This window comes from Tachypleus tridentatus, unplaced genomic scaffold, assembly GCF_004210375.1.
Source record: "Tachypleus tridentatus isolate NWPU-2018 unplaced genomic scaffold, ASM421037v1 Hic_cluster_2, whole genome shotgun sequence".
Classification (NCBI taxonomy): Eukaryota; Metazoa; Arthropoda; class Merostomata; order Xiphosura; family Limulidae; genus Tachypleus; species Tachypleus tridentatus.
In genome coordinates, this window is record NW_027467782.1 from 25074797 (window position 1) to 25096366 (window position 21570).

The window sequence follows — 21570 nt, forward strand, 5'->3', positions numbered from 1 at the left end:
TCATCTCTGTAAATTCCTAAGAAAATTTTAACAACCAGTTTGAGTGATTTCCTCGCAGTATGTTCTTTCTGACTGAGTGATGTTTCAAAATCACCATTCATCAGCACTTCCCAAATCTGTGGCCCAACAAAAATACGACTTTTTAGTTTTCACGTCACTAACTTTTTTGAAACTTATAAGACAGATGGAGTGATGAAAGAAACATATCTTGATGATTCACTGAAAGTTGGAACTCAACTTTGTTTTACTGGAACATAATTCTCTCACTGGCCATTCCGTTTTTTTTAAATGAATTTTATGATATCGGCTATCCCAGACAGACAAAAAGCTACAGTGTTTGGTGTACTCACTTTATAGACTTAGCAGTAGTGGATATTTGATTGCTTCAGGAATAAGCTGCATGTTCTACTATGTTCACAGCATTAATAACAGGAACCAATGGCTCAGTGTTCACATTATGTAAAAGCACAGTTTTCACACTAACTTTAGATGAATTGGTAAAATGTTTTCTTTCTTGAGAGTATATTCAGTACTTGATTCTTCAGTTAGTGCATCAACATTTGTACAGAAACACAAAGTATCTTGCATGCTGTAGTGAGAAGCAAGACTTTATGATAAATTCCATTGCCGTAAATGAAAGTTCCCCATGCTGTTTCAGTATAAAACAAGTCACAAATCTGATGATTTAGCTCATCTTGTGTGATCAGATGAGGCAGTTTATGTTGAGATGCCACAGGGGTAAAATTACTAAATGAAGGAAATAAAGATGATTCATTGTCTTTTTTGCAGTTTAACTTCTATTTCCCACTTTGCTGCTGGATGTGACACAAGAAAATCATCCCCATGAGGTACTGGTTTCATCACAGATGCAATCTCTGGATATTTAGTGTATTGTTTAGTTTTGTCTGAATATCCAGAAATATTAATGCAAAAGTAACAGTTAGTTAGATGATCTTTGGGCTTACACTGTATCATTGAAATTGTCAATGACACAATTGTTCTTCTTTTATTTAGCCACTGTGTGAAGCCAGATTTGGAAACTGTACAACACAAATGTAGCATAAACTGTTTAGGTGGTTTCTGGACTTCACTTGAAGTGAAAGCAGCCAGTACATCAAATAATTTTCTAAAAAGTATAAAAGAATTATGTTTAGAGAACTAGTTTAAAATATTTTAAAAACAAAATTTTGATTTTATTTGATTATATCACAGGTATGATGTGAGGAAGATGGACTTTGTTTTGAGTGTGCACAGAGCCAGACAAAGTAACCAACTGAGTGAGTGAGTGAGAAACAGTTGAGAGAGAGGTGTATCACTCTGCCCATTTTAAGCTCTGTTGAGGGACTCCTCAAATGTTCCTGGGCAGAAAAGGTGAACATGGGAATGAAGCAAAATTGGTGCAAGTCATTATAATTTTATCAAGAACAAGTAGCACATATAAACAATATATATGGAGTTTTATACCAATACAATACAGTTACTGTTTGAAGTTATCAAAAATTTATTCCTTTTGTTCATTAAACTTTCTATGTAAACTTAATTTCACAGTATAAACCTATTGAACTGAGCTGATTGTATGGTATTACACATATTGTTGATAAAGTAGTGAGATACTACAGTATCTTAAAATCTAGAGGTGATGGACAAATTCTGATTACGTATCTGAAACCAAAACTATTTAACTACCAAGAATCACTTGAGTTTTCTCTAGTAGTAAATGATTTGTTATGCAGTGTTACCTAAAACATTGTTTAGGGCAAATTTTGTGTGTGCAGACAAAGAGTTGATTGATTGATGAATTTGTGTTATAAAGATAAAAAGTTTGTTTGTTTCTTTTACTTTACAATGGTGTGTTTACACTTTATATTTTATAATGCATGCTTTTGAACCAATTGCAATGTTTATTTATTTATGAAAAGTGTATAACTACCTTTCAAGTTGTTTTAGAAATAAAATTATTGATAAAAAATACAAGTTTCAAATAATGCAACATTTTTTAAAGGGTCTTATTTTTTTTAGGTAGGTCTTGTTCAGACTTGTGAATGAAAAGGATTTGTACAATTTTAATAATATAATTTACTAATTTTTTAAAATATTAATTTGACCTATCCATACTTTTAGTGTGAATTAATGTTCTTTACTCCCTTAAGGGTGAGAGAAGCAGACAAGAAGAAGTTGGTAGAAACTGCCCTAAAACATATCAGACAGTTAACATCAAACAGTGATTAGTATAATTGTACTTAATTCTTCCCTTTGTTACATATTTTGGTTTCCTATAATTACTGGCTTGATGGAAAGTATCCATTCAGTTTTTTGTGTGTTTAATGAATTAGTAAAATGTGACTGTTCAATGTCAAGAACATTGATATCAATTATTCTGAGAAGTGAGTGAACCAGGCTTTCAGTTAACATTAATAAAATATAAAGATTCTTATTATTACCACAGTTTTGTTAAAAATGGATAGTTCTAGCAGCAGAGCTTACCATATTAATGTCTGCCATAAAGGAAATTAGGCCAAGAAGTGCACTTTCTACTTATTTCTAACAAAATATATTGACCAGTTTTTAATTGTTTGGCTATATAGTTTTAAAATTTTGTGAGAGACAAAAACATTTATGACACCAAATTATAAAAATTATTTGACCCATGTGTTGCTTTATTTCTCAGTTTTAAATCGCTTTTGTTTAGCCCATTTATTGTGTTATAGAATAGGGAAAGAGTGTGATTCTGAGGGAAGTTTGATGTTATAATTAAATGGTGATCGTAACACAAATAATAAAAAAAAAAGACATTAAACACGGGTCAGTGTTATAGTTCTCTTCGAATTTTCCATTTGATTTAATAACTAGCTTATAACTGTTTGGTCTCAAGGTAATATATAGATAGTAGATAATGAACTTGAATCATCTAATAAACTGTTGTTGTGACACAACTGAATTCCTTGTGTTTTCTGAATATAACTTAACAACTAATTGTAAAATTACATACAGATATTAGAATATAAACAAACCTTGTGGTCTAATAAATAGCAGCTGTGATAGATCTAAACTGTCTTCTTTATGATTCAACACACTCATATAGTTGTGTTAAGAGAGTCATCTGTATAAACAATATCTGTAAAGATGTGTTTTCAAAACAAACACCAAGGGCTTTTATGAGATTTTTAGAATGGTACTTAATACAGTTTTTCAAGTGTTGTCCCAGTTATTACTGGAATAAACATCTTCATGTGGATGCAAAGTAAAATTGCCAACCTGGTATGTGGTGAAGTAAAATGGTAAGCAGACAATACAGGAGAGAACAGTTAGTATTATGTACAATAATTTTGGTATAGGTGACTGGTATGCTGTAACATAATGAAGGGTACTAATAATATATTGTGTTATAATAATCCATAAATGGCTAAATGATTGTTACTATACCACAAATGCTGCAACCTAATGGCAGACACTAGAAAAACACAGTACTATGACAATGAAAAACAAGGGTAATGTGATTGTTACCCTGCTAATATGGTATACTCTAATATAGTGGGAGATGCTAAAAACAAACAAACAGTACAACAACCATGAAAAAGTGGCTAAATGATTGTCACTGTGCTGTACCTTGATGTTGCTATAAGGTGACTGTTTTGTGGTGCTAAATAATTTGACAAAGTTGTTTACCAAACTAATGCAGAAGAGCATATGATGTTACTACTATAGAATAATTCAGTTTATTTGTTACATATACAAGACAAATATGTCTGTAGTAATATTACACAGTAGTATAATTTGTTTGTCATTGTATAAACAGACTTTTCATCCTCTACTTACATCAGACACTTAGAGCTGGCAGCTGGTTTTTACTCAATATTAAACATATTTACGTGCTGCGTATCTGAAAGCCAGTGTTCAGTTTATTTTGAAATAAATCTCACATCTCATGCTTGTAAGAAATGTTTGGTAGTATAGTCTACAAATGGGAAAAGGACTTTTAAAGAATCTTAAAAATGGGAATAATGTTTGACATGTTTCTCTAATAATTTGACACTGGAAGAAGTTAGTTGTGCTTAACTTTTATGAAACATTTAAAATTGTGCCTTTTACTTGTCATATAAGTATGCTACTGGTTGAATTGTAATTGACTAATAAGATAAAATAATTATTAGCTATGTTGTACTGTACATTTTAGGCTCATAATGAATGATACATCACCAGGTTATTATGGGGTATAATTTTCAACAGTTTTTGTACTTTACGTTAAATAAACCCCACTATCTGGTAGATGGTGTAGTTAAATACTTTTCCTTTGCAAAGAGGTTTTAGTGGAATAGTCCATTGCAGTTAATAATAAGGTAATATTATTTACTTTGTTTGTGTGAATAATACATACTTCATGAAAAATATGTTAAGATCCATTTTTTTTCATAATTACAGTCATTAAGTGTTGCTTTTTTTAATATCATTCATGCTTTTTCATTTATAAATTTGACTGCTCATGGGAGAGATGTAATTAAACATTAAGGGTTTTTTTTTTTCTCTAGCACCATACTGTTTCTGCTTCTGTTTGTTTAATTTGTTTGTTACATGAAATTCCAATTTTGAAGGCCCCAAACTTGTAGATGTTTACAGCACTGGAACTACTAGTAAACATTTGTTAATGAAGAAGAATTTTTGTAACATTACTCCTGTTACTGATTGTAAACAGAAGACTTAGCACTCGTGATTTACATATTAATTTATGTTAGTACAAGTATAGTACTATATCATGTTGTTGTTTTTTTAATTCATGGAATACCTATTGTGAATCATATTAGATACTCAAGAGATTCAGACAAATGAAAAAGGTACAGAGCAATATAAAATTCTAACAAAAGATAGCCATGTTTAGATAGTGAGTAAAAAATTATCATGTTTTGTTTTTGTTATTTGTTGTGAAAAAAGTCAGAGTGGCCTTTTAACTAATATAAAACAATTTGTTAATGATAGTGCGAGTTCCCTTGCACAGGCCTTCAACAGTTACAGAGATTAGTGATAAGGGTTAACATTTTCTGTGACCATTAGTTGTCTTAAGGGTTCAAAATATTTGTAAGCTAATAACCATCATGAAGGGTGGAAACTTCTGTAAGGTATCAGCCTCTGTGTTTCTTAAATGTTTTCACAAAAACTCTCAGTTGTTTACAATCCATTTTGTCAGGTTGGACTTCAATGGTCACATCATGATTCAAACTGCTTACTCTTGAATGTTCAACATTTAGTTGTTTCTTGTCCCAGCCTTTTGTATTACTTTGTTTTGACCATAGGCAATTTTTTTTTCAGAATAGTATGTTACTGTGGACATGAATAATTAGTGTAAATATGTGTATATTGCTTTGATGTTTTGAACTATGAAGTGCTTCTTTATGCTTAGTTTTACACTTCTGGAAACAGCTAAAACCATTTAACTGAATTGGGATTTTAACACTCGTTAAAAGGTTATAAAATTTGATAATATTGTCATGCTTTTGCTTTTGTGTAAATGATAAAAATTGATCAGAGAAACTAACTTTAAAACATAATATTTATAAGTAGACTTCAAATAAAACAAGTCAGAACTATTTTGTGTGTGTGTGTGTGTTTGGAAAATATTTTATTAATCATTATAAACTTATAACTGCTACAAAGAAACTGTATAACATACTTATTTTTCTGGTTGTGTTAGATGTTGATGTGTTTCAGTTTGAAGAAATCAAGTTTTGTGGAATGTTTTTTTGTTCAGTAACTGAGAAAGATATTTATCTGTGTTGTACATTGTATGTTTTTTTTGTTTGTGGGTTACATTTGTTTTCCACAAAATAGTTTATTGTAACTTATCTGTTTATACCTTTGTTGCTGAGTTTTTGGGAGATAGTTTTCAAGTGCCTTTTGTGTGCAAACCAAACAATTTCCATAAAATCAGTTTATAAGTTTTTGGTAAATTTATCCTATTTAATAACACCATTTTTTTGCTTGAGTTGTATATAGAGCAATATTTACATGTTTATGTACACAGTATATTTATTACTTGTTTTGGTTTCTGAAAATATTGGATGGATGAATGGATAGAATACATTAAAAGTTAATTGTATACTTAGTGTTGTTTTGTTAGCTGGTGTTAATTTTTAATGTTTTAAACAGTAATTTGTATGTATTTACGAGTACTATATTATATGAAACTATGTTGTTTTATCCAATAACAAACAAGCATACTTTAATGAGATGTTGGTTGTTTTTTTTTTTGAAGTTAAGAAATAATAATACAGTTGTTAACAGAATGACTAGTACATAGTTTCCAAAATGTTTTTTGTAGATTGTTTTTATTATAGGCTGTGTGTGACTTACAGATATTGCTGTATAGTCACAGTTCTTTGTAGTAACATTTACTATGCAACTCTAGATACATATACTTCTCCCTCAAGTACTTTTGTCAGACATCATTTCATTTGTAGGTCATAAAAACGTGATGAATATAATCTACAGCCTTTGTTACTGTTAGTTTTTAACAACTAAAATAAGAAGACAATTTTTATGACACAATATCAAGATGTTCCTCTCATTTGATACTTCTGCTTATAATGATGTAAAATTATTTTTATGGAAGTAAACATCACAACTTTATTCAACATACATTATTATTGTGGCATTATATTTTATTTCATAACATTCAGTTTGAGATGTTTTAAGGATAGTTTGGTACAGCTGTAGCAATGTATCCTTGTCTGATAAATTTTTTAGTGTTCCTCTTTCTTTTGTTCATGCCATCATATGTCCTAATGTGATATTAAGTACAGTGATTGTGAAGGAAAAAGAAAATTTACTGAATTTTTAACATGATACAGGATATTTGAATATTTTGAGTTATTTGCTTGAATCATTTCATAATGTTCATTATGAAGAATGAGGATTTAACAATCTGGATTAAACAGAAGTTTATTTATACATTGCTATTTATCTTCAGTTAAGACATTTTTACATTTTTCTGTTAGAGATTCCATCTTTTGATTTCCCATCCTATGTTATAATCCTTGTACAAATTTTACAACCCTAGTCATTCCCATTTGGTGATCACGTTTGTATGTATATCTTCCCCCTTAAATAGCAAGATTTTGCCCCAGCTGTTATTATCTTTGAAGAAAGTTCACTGAATAAAGTAAATTAACATTTTTCCAGGGATATTTTTAGCATGATACAGCCATGTTCTCAAAGCTCTCTTTGCCTTCAATTGTAAATTCAAGAAGGTTTACTGTTAGTAATAGGGATAACACAAGATGAGTCTGTAAAAATATTTTATATATCAGTTTTTTTACTTCCAATAAAAAATTTCCTTACAAGAAAACGAGGACAGTTTCACACTATTAACTCATCATCTCTTTTGTATGCCTTTTTTCAAGGAGCTTCCATTAATAAAAAATTAACTTCTCATACTGAACCTGTAGCTTAAGGTAGGCATGTTGCTCTCTTTATAATCATGAGGTCCTGTGTAAGTAAGTAGTAACACAAAAAGTAATTTAGAATGTATAAAGAATGATATTCAAATGCAAGTAATACCACCCTAACCAACAATGGAATTACAAGAGAATGATTGTCACATGCATTTAAAAAAATTAATGTTATGTGGTAGTTAGTCTTTGGAAATTCTTAAAACTGTTTAACACCTTAAAACTTCCCCTTGTGGAGACTGCCAAATAAAACTGATGGTCCAAAGATTTTGAGATGCTTGTTAAAATGTTCTGGGATATTTGTAATCAGTGTGATATAATGGTCAGGGTCGTGTAATTCTGTGATAAAATACTTAAGTCCTGTCTATTGACTTGAAGATCCCTTGCATATTTGGTCTGGCATGGCCAGGTGGTTAAGGCACTCAACTCATAACACGAGAGTCGCGGGTTTGAATCCCCGTCACACCAAACATGCTCACCCTTTCAGTCATGAGGTTGTTATAATGTGAGACTCAATCCCACTATTTGTTGGTAAAATAGTAGCCCGAGAGTTAGCAGTGGGTGGTGATGACTAGCTGCCTTCTATCTAGTCTTGCACTGCTAAATTAGGACTGCTACTTCAGATAGCCCTCACGTAACTTTGCACAAAATTCAAAACAAACACACAATTTATGCATATTTACTCTTATTTAAAGGAACTTTGTAACTTTGACAGTGACATACTGGAAAAAAAACCTGTTTTGTTTATTGCTAGTAAATTTTATTATTTTCGTGCCATTGAAAAATAATTTTGTTTCTTTCTTCTTCTTTGTTTATTTTTCAGAGGTTTCTAAAGAAAATCAAGGAACGATCTTTGTCGCTGAGTGTCTAGGAGAAGAAAACAAAGTAGTACTAGTCAGGAAGATTCAGAATTAAGTGAAGGTGTTAAAATTTGTTTATTTTAATTTAACTACTACATGAAATAAAAGTAGATAACTACCAGTTCTGTAGTGCCTCGCTGGTACAGCAGTAACTCTACAGATTTACAATGTTAAAATTGGTGATTCAATTCCCCTCGGTGGACTCAGCAGATAGCCCAATGTGGCTTTGCTATGAGAAAAACACACGCGCCATATCAATTAGTAAAAGGTAAAAAGATTCTTACCCAATATAGTTATCATAGAAAACTCTAATTCAACATTTTCTACCTCAAAAATACTTTAGAATTGGTTATTTTATCATTTTGTAACATTTTTTAAATAAAAATTGGAAAGAAAATTTAAAAAATGTAAACACTTGTTTGCATACAGCTTTGAGGGGAATCTCTTGTAAATGGTGCGACTTTAAATTATTTTCAAATTTTCATTCCATCCCAAAACATTGGTTTATAGATAAATAAACTATCATACTTTAAATACATAATTAAACATTTTATGTTTCTTTCCTTATTTTTATTATTACAGTTTTTCAATTCCACCCTTTTATAATGTCACAGCATGTAGTCTGAACTACAATGAAGAAAAGCATAAAGAATATAGCTACAAATAAGGTTTGAATGCCATTAGATGGAGCATATTATAAACTGTTTCCATCAGTGTGAAGCAAGTAAAATATTTAAGCAGAGGTCCTCAGAGATGAACAGAGGAATCTTGTGAAAAGTTTAGTAAACATAAAACTAAAGTAGAGATCTGATACTTTTATTTTTAGTTTCTTTAGGTGTGTTTCTCATTGTTAAAAGGTGTTTTTTGTATTAAATTATATCTGTTTGAAAGCTATGAAAAGTTTCTCTTACGACCAGACATTAGTTAAATTTAGAGGGTAGTGAAGGTAACACCAATATATTATTTTGATTCAAATCCTTATTTATTTTGTTAGGTTTATTGTATGTAAATAACACAAGTAAAATAACTTGATGAAACTTACATGAATAGATGGCAAGTGCCTATTGGAGAAAAACAAGTGTAGATGATAACATTTGGAAAGTCTTCCACCTCTCGTCTTCAAGTGGAAGACTTCAAAATGTCATCCTCTACACTTGTGATTTTACAGCAGTTATCGTCCATTCAACTAAGTTTCATCACAAATACTCTGTTTAAACAAACAATCAAAGAATAGTAAAACAATGTGTTATTTTGTGAAGATAGATTGGTCAAGTCTAAGAATATGGTTAGCAAACATATTTTTAACTACTCTGACCACTTTGGTGGTGATACCTTTGTTAAAGTTCATGATGGTAGGTTAAGAATAAATCTTTGTAACAGAAAGAGCCAGAAAATTTGAAAAGTATTAATTACTGAAGAAGGTATACAACAAATCTCAATAAAAAATGTATTTATTTTCATTATGATTGAATATTCATATCTTTTATCAGGCTTGCAAAACTGTGTCAATAAAGCACCAACTATCTGTACAAATGTAGCTGTTCTGTTTTCACAGTTTTCAGAAAATATTTACAGGGTCATCACTGTGACCAGTTGTACTTGGGCACAGTTTATAATTTGTCAAATTAGCTCTCCTGAGCCATTACGTTTAAATGTTTGTACTTTAGCACAGATGTGACACCATTTAAGAACTTTCATGAAATTGTATTTTGTAAACATGAAAATGTAATTATATAAAGCTGTAGGTTTGAATTTGGGTATTTGTCTGTAGTTTGCACAAAATACTATAAAAGTGATTTGGAAGTCAAGATAATGAAATTTCATATCCAGAAGTACTTAAAATATTATAATTGTAAATTATTCATAGTGAAATGGTAAAACACCCTTATGTTAAAAATGTAAAACTGTGACAGTTATGCTGTACAACATAGTGATTAAATGCTAACAAAGCTTTGTGGAAACTTAACGATAACCACGATGTCACATTACATTTCCCAGATAAATATTCTTCAAGATTTTAATACATTTCACCATTTCAACTTGTGACTGGTTAGATATCTCACAATAATGTTAATATGATATTTTTATTTTAAAAAAATTTCAGGATTGGTAATTTTCAATTTTGTTTGTATAAAATACATCTTTACTATAAAAAATATTGTCTGGTCATTAGTAACTTTAGTGACACAGATTTTATCGTATCATTATTATTTATCTCAGATGCATTGCATGGTATTTTTAAATATTGTAAGTATATATTTTAAAGTGTCTAACAGATTGTATTATTTCTGTATAAAATTGTTCAATATTATTACGTTCTTTATGACAGAGACTTTTTTACTTTGAAAATAATTTATGTTTTGCAATAGATTATGTCAAACAACCTCATGTTAGATTAAAGTTATTAATGGTATTTATCAAGTTTTGGACTTCATCATAACGATGACCAGAACAGTTTAAAATAGTTCCAATTTATCTTCTTCATTTTTATGACTTCTAATCGATCAGATATTATTATTTCTTTGTTTTTTCTTGTCACATTTTTGAGGTTTATTTCAGTAATAACTTTATATTTTTCATTTATATCTTTGTTATGGATATTTAAATATAAAACTTTAATTTCTCAAATGTCTGTCAAAATTCTTTATCATGTAAATTAGGGTTTCCCAGAATGGTTGATATTGATCCCCTTGGTTTGGTGAGACTGTAAAGGGGTGAATAAGGACTTAAGTGTTGATAGGAGGACAGAAATAACTCCTGTGCTAAAGTTGGCCTATGCATCTAACTGCTGTATGACTCTCCAAGTTTGTATGTTGTTAAAACTGCAATTAGTCATGTAAATGGTTGGACTTCTGAAGAGACAGAGAAATAGGTTTAATGTTAGAAACTTCAGGGACTCAAACTTTGAACCCTACAGTCCGATATTCATCAGGCAACTTTTAGAGAAAACCTCATTCTTTTTCACATTTTATGTTTCCTAATGATTGCATCATAAAAGTTGATTATATTTTGAAGTTTCACTTCTAATTTATGTTCTAAGAATTTGAGAATCAGTGACCGCTTTATAAATTTCTAAAGGGGTCAACATCTCAAAAGGCTTTAGGAAATCCTGATATTATTTTGATATATTTAGGTGTATGGTATACGAAGTACTTGTGCTGTTTATGACCTCCAAGTTCTTATCATTCATGTTCTATGTAAAGTATAAAATCAGTGGCCTTTTTTAATCATTTCAAACCAGTTCATGTGTTTGGTCGAATAAACGTACGACAAAAAATTTGTCATTATCAATTGCTAACTAATTTCTGTGTGTTATGAAAACAATGATTCAGGTCATTCTGAGTCAGACTTAGAAGAACAGCAGTGACACAGCTAGTTGCACCAGTGGTAGTATAACTGAGCATGGAGTCGAAGAAGAAGAGTTGAGTGACTACGATGAGCACAGTGGACTTAGTGTTGAGAGTGTCACGAGCACTGCTGTTGACTGCAATGGAGGACTAGAAGAAAATTTGACTAGTAATAAGGCAGTTCTGCAAAACGGACTTGATTATATTAGCAAAAGGTAATAATTGTTAGCATTGACAAAAATATACAGTTTCTGAATGAAGTTGCACAAATTCTTGAATGGCTATAAGTAGGCAAACTATAGCAGCAAGCGTGATAGTTAAATTTTCCTAAGACCAAGTTCCGTAGCTCTTAGCTATATTCAGTTGTATAAATGATAATTTATAGAACTGGAAAATTAACTTGATTAATCAATATAATCAATTACCTATGAGTATTTATAAATTATGCCATATAAAATAATTCATTAATTGGAGTTACTGTAAAATCAGTTGATGTTGCAAAAGTAATCAACTGATAAAGTTGATGTTCCCCAGTTTAGTGAAAATGTCGAGAGACCAGTAAATGATAAAGAAAATGATTCTACAATGACAAAACATCAAAACCACTAACCTCTCTGACAATGATGAACAGCTGGAAATACTGGAGAAGAGAATCCAAGTACATGGGAAACAACAAGGAAAGTAGAGAGCTAAAACCCTGAGTTCCACACCCAACGAGTAGTGAAAGAAAGGACAAACAGGGATTGCCATCCCAAAACAGACATTACACAGATAAGATAAACAGTAATGATAAACATTTTATCCTTATACACAAAATCTCAAGATACCTATTATCAGAATATAAATGTAGAGAGAGCCACGAGACAAGCTCAGCCCTATCTTTCCTCAAATAAAATGCTAAGACGATCACTAATCCATATACAACTTTTCTCCAGGGGAAATGCAACACCGACATACCGCATAAGAGGTAAGACCTGTTGATAAAGAAATTACAAATTAGGTATAATATAAGCAGGACTGGAACAAAAAAATCGTTCATAATATAATGAGAAGACAAAAACATCAAACCAAAGAACGTCAAGAGAGGAAAGGAACCAAACCACAAAGCATTTTAAACCAGACTTTGCTAATGTCAAGTCAAACGGAATATTAAAGGAAGATGCAAGATGACCCAACCATCTGGCCTTGAGAAGATTCGTTTGAGCTTTACTAATCTGAGAGTAACGTCTCCATCACAGCAAGAGCAGTACCAATGGAAGAAGGCCAAATGTAAAGATGTTGACATCATGTGTATGGCAACACAAGTCCAACAGGAACATCATGAGATAACTAGATACTTTGAAGCGTGTTAAAAATAAAAAACGAAACATTCTCAGTGGTCAAGGTATGCAGCAGAAGAAACAATTGGCAATCTTAACACGAACCTTTATGAAACTAAACAGAATCTAATTTTAATACAAAGGGTAAAATCACATTTTTAACAAAAAGTATAAATCGTTGGTTATTCGTAGAATTGCTATAAATGTATCCAAAAACAAAATATTAGGTACAGTAAAAAGTACGTAAACAAGTAAAGTGATAGTGTAGATGGATAGTGTTTAAAACGATTTAAATCATTACGTTGATTAGCAAATTTATTTCGTTTTACATATACCTCATAGAAATTTTACGAATAACTACCATTCCATATGTTTTTATTTCCTATTTTACAAGTGTATGATCTCTAAAAAACAAACAGATGTAGTCATTACGTTTTATTTTACTCACTAGATGGCAAGTCACACATTATCAGAGAAGATTTTCGACCTCTGTTTTGATCAAAATCACAAAAAACAGTTACTAAATCATTAAGAGGTTATCGAGTAATAACGACATCTGGTCTTGTTTCACAGCTGGAAGTGTTTGTTGTTAAGCGCAAAGTGTCGCAGTGCAGTATCTGTACTCTGTCCAACACAAAATTCGAATAAATTAATATTTTAAACCTCAGATATAACGGTTAGCCTCCAGAGCTTTGCTTGAAAAAATATAGGGCTATATGTTTTGTCTATTGAGGGAGGTCTCTAATCCCAAATTTTAAGTGGATAGCCACACCGTCATCCCATCAGAGGTGGCATTTGATTGGCTAATTAAGCAAAGTTCTAATAAACTTTCCACCGTATTTACTGAAGAGAACTTAACCTCGGATTTTGCGTTGTAAGTCTGTAACTTTACCACTGACCCACCAAGGGACCTTGTAAAGAATGTTTATTTGCAATACTTTCACAAAAGAAAATCTTGAAAGAACATTTAATTTTTATCTGTTGTTATAAATATTAGTTTAATGCATGTATTATATTTCTCGCTGGATAGTGGAAAAATATGAGGTTTATAAGGCTAAAATTTGTCGTTCCAGTCCACTCCATGAACACAGAATAGATAGCCTACTGTATAGCTCTGCGATTACCAAGAAATAACTACAATAGTAACAATAATAATACCACTATAATATATTCACGTGTTGACATGAATTTCTGGGTTACAGATTTCTCGTTTTAGTTGGTGCGACCTCTACGCCAAAGTATTTTTTATTGTATTGTTGATATGCGTCTCAGAATAAAGGTCTTGGAGCCTAGTTGTAGTTAGGAGAGAATCATCACAATGTACAATATGCCAAGAGTTACTTTAGTGTCTGAAAAATATCCACAAACACCAGTAAATAGAAACTATTTTAAACACTCGTGTTGTTGAGAACTCAAATTTGGAACGTATTCCCTCAGCTACAGGTGGGCGGCGCCAGTAAACACATCACGAAGCTCTTTTGTGGGGTAGGTGTATATATATCAGGTTTAGAAGGTGCGAGAGAGACTGTCGAATTGACAAGAACTATGCACAAACGTTATCACAAGAGTAGGAAATCTGGTGTTCTGTGTCCACCACAACAGGTGATACACGAGTGAGGTTTATTAATCTCATGGTCTGGCCTGGCATAAATTTTTAAAACAAATGATTTTTTTAATGTTAAGTAACTCTCCCAGTGGCATAGGAGTACGTATGGGTATAATACCATACATGAGATTTTATGTTTTTTAACCTTTTTTGTTCTCATTTCCTTCTACTTATTTGTTTCAACAAAACGTGAATTGAAGGACTTAGAAGTTTTGTTTGTTTCTAAATTTTGCGCAAAGCTATTCGAGGGCTATCTGCGCTAGCCGTCCGTAATTGTGCAGTGTAAGAGTAGAGGGAAGGCAGCTAGTCCACACGGCTGTAAGGGTTAGTATATTTGGTGCGACGGGGATTCGAACCCGTGGTTTACAAGTCGAACGCCTTAACCCACCTGGCTATGCCGGACCTTATAGAGATTTTCTTTTCAACTAAAGTAAGTTGATATGAGCCAGTAAGTTCCGTTTGAAAACATTTAGTTAAGTATAATGGTGAAAGTTTCTTATTCCTGTCATGAACTCTGTACTTCGTGTTTTATAATTAATTTGTGACTCTACTGTTATCATGCAGTACATGTAAAATGACTCTTTGACATCACATTTGTTTGGAACGAAAGTTCACAAGCGTTTTTGTTGCTTTTTGTGGCATAGTTTGTCATCTTACGGAAGATATTTCTTAGCGTAACAATGATTTTGAAGAAAAATCCACTTACTAGACTTGTTCCTTGAGGAAACCAGTCTTCCCAGTAGCACGGTGGTATGTCTGTGAACTTACAATGCTTGAAAACAAGTTTAGATACTAAATGTGTGCTAAACACAGATAGCCCCTTTCCGGAGCTTCTCAGTTAATAAGAAAGAACAAATTGAACTGTTCCCCTGCAGTGGCGGATAACGAATATACTAAAATACCAATTTCAACATCATTAAATTTTATAGTACTTTTAATAAATCAGTCTAACAAATAAAAGATATGTTTTCTTTCTACTTTTAGAATATTTAGAGGTCAGTGAAGGATCATTTCCATCCACCTTGTTCCTCAACTCACTGTGTGGGTATACAATTGATGACCACATGCCAGGGTCATACAATTAATAGGGAGAACACTATACGGACCCTAAGCCATAGAAGTATAGTACCACGCATACCCCCATAGTTGTTGGGTTTGACCCCACTTAAAACTTTAACTAACTAAACTAAACTAACGTGGCAGGGGTTCAGTTTAGAGAGAGAGAAATCAGAAGAGTTCTCTCTCCAACCGGGGTGTTCAGGAACTTTGTAGTTCCTCTTCGTCCCCTTTCGTGGATTGTTATTAAGATTAGGTGGTGGTTTTTTTTTATTATTATTTTAATAAATTAATTATCGTTATTATTCTTGACTTTTTTGGGTGGGGAGTGTCTCACTAAATGTTCTTTTGGGTGGAGGCAAAGGCAGCAGTGGAAAGAAAGGCCGGGACCTGTCCCGAAAGGAAAAAGAAAAAAGTTGGGCAGATGTGAACATGAATGTAATTCATTCAAATTCAGATCAAATCAAACGGCCCGATTCTGGGTCTGGCAAAAAGGTTGCCTAGGCTGGGATCTAGAAATCCAATGCCTGAAGATTTTGATGTGAAGGGCGGGGGAGAAACGGGAGTGCCCCGAGAAAACCCACTTTCACACGACAGGCGCCGAAAGTTTTGCCTGTCGTGTGCCCTGTACCTGAAAAAAAAAAAAAAAAAGGAATTCATCTTAAAACTTTAAACAAAAGAACGTCTTAATATATGATTTCCTACTAAATAACACAATGGTGTTAACTAAGTTTATAGGCCAATTTCTGTTTTACAAACAATTTTAATTGTCTAAAGTTTCACGTTATTTGATAAAAATAATTTTATTTGTTTTATTATTTACTTCTTTTTTTTAAAGTCAAGTTGTACATAAATTATTTATCTATTGAAAACACTATAAGGGTGATATCATACACCTAAACTGCCCTGACATCTAGTGAAATGTGAATTACATTCAGTAAATAAGATTATTAATTATTAGAACATGAGCTGTTAAATTATTGTGTGGACATTTGTTATTTATTTTATTTCTACAAATAACTTTAATAATATGATAAAAGTATAAAAGTAATATATTTTAAATATCATTTTATGTTTATTTGTCTTTCTGAATTATTTACTATAATATATGAAAAATACTATTAAGCACAATCTACATTACATAAACTAAATGTGTAAATTCTTACTGGTTGAAGTATAATATTTATAATTGGTTAAAGATGTAATATTGAAGACATTTTACAATGTTCTTCATTGTGACCAACACTTGTTTTAAAAAGTACAGTTTTCTTTCATTGTTTCATGTTTAACAATATGGTGTAAGGAAGCAACATTGACCACGATATAATATTTCACATTGTTCGTATGTCATTTGAATAAATGGGAAGAGAAACATAGTGTTCTAATTAGTAGTTTTAAAATCTAAAACACATTATTATACTTGTGCTGTGAATTGTTTGCATATTTCTTTTATTAGTCAGTAAGTAAAATACCACTGGTATTGTTATTTGAACAATAAACAGAGATGCGAGGAATGTGAAAAAAGTATTACCTCTTGTCTATTGTTGGCTTTGTTCTTTCGAGGACTAGCCTGCAATGTGAGAAAGACACAGATGAACTGTACAAAGAGATGGGTCGATATGCAAATAATTAAACGTGTTAAAAGATAGAAATAAATACAGTTTCATAATATCTTATTATAAATGAAGCTGAAAGTTCATTCTCAATCCCATATCTAAAGGTTTTCTTGATAATTTGTATAGTAAAACTACTTACACTTATGAAATACTATTTAATAGTGGTATAGATATGTCTCGTACACAATGATTTTTTTAAAGATAAATTTAAGTATGGGATTTGATATAACTAGATTATGAGACATTAAAGTTCTTAATGTAATTGTAAAATGATAAAATGATACTAAATGCATAATGAAAAATATTTGAAAATACAGAGAATTTACAATAGAAATCATCTAAGACTAGAGGGTTTGTTTGTTTGTTTGTTTTGAATTTCGCACAAAGCTACTCGAGGGCTATCTGTGCTAGCCGTCCCTAATTTAGCAGTGTAAGACTAGAGGGAAGGCAGCTAGTCATCACCAGCCACCGCCAACTCTTGGGCTACCCTTTTACCAACGAATAGTGGGATTGACGGTCATTTTATAACGCTCCCACGGCTGAAAAGGCTAGCATATTTGGTACGACGGGGATGCGAACCCGCGACCCTCAGATTACGAGTCGAACGCCATAACCCGCCTAGCCATGCCGGGGCCCTCCAATCAGGTTAAACGTTTCTCTCTAAACAATGATATTAACTAACATTTACTGTCTACCCCAAAGTAAAACTCTACCAAACTGTATCTGATGCTGTTAGAATGAGCCGTGTTGAAATTATAGAAATAAATTTATCTGCCAAATGTCTACTTTACTTTTGTAAGTTTCTAGAAAATATATCTGGAGGAATCAATAAAGAATAATGTTGACGCAATTGGCTGTTTACAATCTGGTTGTTTACAATTTGGCTGTTTACAATCTGGTTGTTTACAATCTGGCTGTTTACAATCTGGTTTTTTACAATTTGGCTGTTTACAATCTGGTTGTTTGGTAAAATTTGTTTTGAAAAAACAACAACAAAGTAATTAGACTCCTGATTAAGTTATTGTTATTTTCTTTGTAAACGAGCATTATGGTTGTAGTTCATTCCAAAGCATAACGTAATTAAAGAAACTTTCTCTTAACAAAACAAACAGCAGATGGGTGAATTACGCTTCGGATAATGACAGAAACTTTCACAGACGCATCATGTTTTTGGAAACTTGACATTCCCACACGTTAGTTAATTAGGATACAATAAACTTTAGAGAGTTTAAAAAGTAGAACAAATAATGTGCTGCAGAAAGATTATGATTGGGTGAACTAATCTCCACGTATTTATTGATGTTGATGACGTCTTTACAGGGTATGAGTGTATAAGTTTCAGAATGAAGCTATTATAGTCTCTGAGCATGCTAACATTCACAAAGATTGGATGTTGTCTTTATAGTTTTTCATCTCAATTTCTGTGGTCCTCTCTTCTATCATATGTGCTAAATCTTGATATCCTACATTGAGTGACGGGATTCGAACCTTCAACTTGCACATTGTGAGTTGAGAGCCACAATCATCAATCCATGACAGCCCTTGATGCAAAACCAATCGTAATCAAATCACTAACTTGTATCGTGAGAAACTTGACGATTATTTAATCTGTTATTTATTTTCGTCAGCTTTTTCTATGTGACCGACTTACTGAAACAGTTATGTGGAACTTGAGAACAAATCGTTGTTGTTAACTCTACCCTTAGCAACAACTCATGCTTGGTTTGTTTCTCTGTAAGGTCGTTTACTCTCGACAAGAAAACCATGACGTCATGAGTTAAACAACTTTGACAGACTTTTTAGTTGTTGTATAAGTATAAGGCTTCTTTAATTTTGTGTTTGTTTATGTTTGTTTCTTTATTTAGTATTTGAGTGTTTTCAATGGTTATGTTGTGTTTATTTGACTTGCAGTGTTCGAAAACGTGTGAAGGTGACTTTTTATCGACACACAGTTACACAACCCCTTTCAAACATGTGGTCAGCTTCCGGTCAGTTACCTCTTTCTTTGTGAACCTGACGATGACCGAAGAAGGTCGAAACGTTGTTCGCTCTTCTATGTAAATTATTATCTCAACCCAAACGAGCCGTTTTTGCATATAAATTTCTCAACAAGTGGGTTTCTCGTCATCACTGATTAACTTTGACAGACTGCTGCACGTGGGATTTGGTGCCGGTTTCGATGCCCAGTGGCCTAAGGAGGACAGTGAAAAAAAAAGGATTGAAGCAAACAACAGAAACAGTGGATATGCAAGTAAGGATCGTCCGGAGTTGCTGTTGAAAACCTGGAATGTTTCTAGTTTGTGACTTAAACTTATTTATTATTATATGACTAGCTTTTCAAATAAAAAGTGCTAACGGGTGTACAACAATATCTTGGAAACACATCTAATAACAAATAAACGTAAAAAACATAACAGACTATTGGATTGTTTATTTCTGTTTGCTAGAACTGATATTTAAAGTGGAAATATGTGTGTGTGTGTGCTATTATGTGTGAGCATACTCTATATCCTTTGAATTTCTAGATTCGAAAAAAAATACTCTATAACCTTTGACTTCGTAGCACCTAAAAAACGCCTTGTGACTTTTGACCTTCTAAATATGGAGAAGTACTCTATAACCTCTGCTCTTCTAAGACATGAGAAAAATGCTCTGTGATACGTGATCTCTACATCTGGAGAAACTCTTTATAACCCTTAACCTCTAAGACCTGGAAATATATTTTATGACCTTTGGCTTTCATGTCTGGAGAAAAAAATATGACCATAAAATCAGTTTTATATTTTTCATAACAGCGTTTTATGCAGGACTGTGTATAAATATTATAATTCCAATTTTCCTTTTAGTTTGTTATTCAAGTTTAGAGCGGTATTATTACTAGTTCTTATAGTAATAAAAATGCGTTTTCTCCCGATACCATCTGTACCGTCTTGTTTTCAGAATATGTTTATTTTCGAATTTCGCTAAAGCTACACGAGAGCTATCTGCACTAACCGTCCCTAATTTAACAGTTTAAGACAAGAGGGAAGGCATCTAATCATCACCACTGGTCGCCAACTCTTGGGCTACTCTTTTACCAACGAATAGTGGGATTGACCGTCACTTTATAACGCCTCCATGGCTGAAAGGGCAAGTAGGTTTAGTGTGACGGGGATTCGAACCCGCGATCCTCGGAGTCGAGTGCCAGTATCAACTGACCATGCCGAGCCTTTCAGAATCTCTACTTAATAAGTTATTTTCGTGTTCTTACCAGTGTAGGGAGTTTGCTGTGATCAGAAGTTAATATTAATTAGAGTTAAAAGAAAAGGGAAAATAAGAAAGAAATGGAACAGCTGTTTTGTAGGTGATTTGTTCTCCTACTTAATAAAATGTAATTAATTAGTATTTTCGCTGTGTTTCTTTAAATTCACACATAATTCCACACAAAAGTTACACGAGGTTTATCTGCGCTAGCCGTCTCTAATTTAGCAATGTAAGACTAGAGGGAAAGCAGCTACTCATCACCGCCCACAGCCAACTCATAGGCTACTCTTTTACCAACGAATAGTGGGATTGACCGTATAATTATAACGCCCTCACGGCTGAAAGGGCGAGCATCTTTGGTGCGACCGGGATTCGAACCCGCGACCCTCGAATTATGAGTCGAGTGCCTAAACCCCATGTCCTTGTCGGGGCCCTGAGAATCATTTCATGCGCACCTAAATTAAGTTGCTTCATTGTTTGTTGTTAAGCAATGGGCTTCCTTTGTAGAGCCCAACACAGGTATAGAAACCATGTTTTTGGTCTTATATGTTTTTAAACAGCTTATCTAATCAATAATTCATAAAACTAACTTAGCAGCACCAATGTTACATATCTTTTAAATGCCATATAAATACATGTTCAGAGTGTTAAATAAAAAAACAACATATATAACACACGTAGTGTTGTTTCTTATATCGGAGTTCAGGTTATAACAGTGAAAAATACATGGACCTAAGTAGGTTGCTATCTGCTTTTAGTTTCTTTTTATTTTAATATTGGTCAAATAGTAGACTTCTAGCGGTACACTGTCTTAAAAATCTACATAGCAATTGGAAGCATCCAGACGGTAAGTTGTTTTAATAATAGAAGAATTAATAGCTTGCCTTAAAATGGTAAGTAGTGTTAACAATACAGGAAGTGATTAGTAGCTCTGAAAGAGAAGTGTCCTAGAGAAGGTTTCACAGTAGTCACACTAAGTACACATTACATAACTCTAGAACTGTTTCACATCAGTCACACTAACCACACAATTCATAACTCTAGAACTGTTTCACGTTAGTCACACTAACTACACATTACAAAA

At 32.5% G+C, this 21570-nt stretch overlaps 2 protein-coding genes and 1 long non-coding RNA gene across 22 annotated transcripts in view; 2 read left to right on the top strand and 1 right to left on the bottom strand.

Moving 5' to 3' along the window:
* Positions 1 to 21570, top strand: part of LOC143242898 (uncharacterized) — a 247365-nt gene that overhangs the window by 127582 nt on the left and 98213 nt on the right. For 10 of the 15 annotated variants that reach the window (XR_013023383.1, XR_013023385.1, XR_013023378.1 and 7 more), the window contains 2 exons: positions 1213 to 1371; positions 8263 to 11597. The exons of 4 other annotated variants lie outside the window; for them this stretch is intronic. The gene's annotated coding sequence lies outside the window, so the exon portion shown is untranslated. Of the gene's footprint in view, positions 1 to 1212; positions 1372 to 8262; positions 11598 to 21570 lie in introns of those variants that run through there. One more of the 15 variants, XR_013023386.1, reaches the window with a different exon arrangement.
* The window catches only part of LOC143242900 (uncharacterized), a 60660-nt gene continuing 49493 nt past the window's right edge, over positions 10404 to 21570 (bottom strand). For 3 of the 6 annotated variants that reach the window (XM_076486518.1, XM_076486514.1, XM_076486511.1), the window contains 2 exons: positions 17159 to 17197; positions 10404 to 16258 (listed from right to left, as the gene is read on the bottom strand). In XM_076486518.1, coding sequence (XP_076342633.1) covers positions 16214 to 16258; positions 17159 to 17197 — 84 coding nt within the window. In that variant the 3' untranslated portion in view covers positions 10404 to 16213. The other 3 variants (XM_076486513.1, XM_076486516.1, XR_013023387.1) reach the window with 3 other exon arrangements.
* On the top strand, positions 14333 to 20567 carry LOC143242915 (uncharacterized). The gene is made up of 2 exons (XR_013023448.1): positions 14333 to 14450; positions 19155 to 20567. It is a non-coding gene; the product is annotated as an uncharacterized LOC143242915 (long non-coding RNA).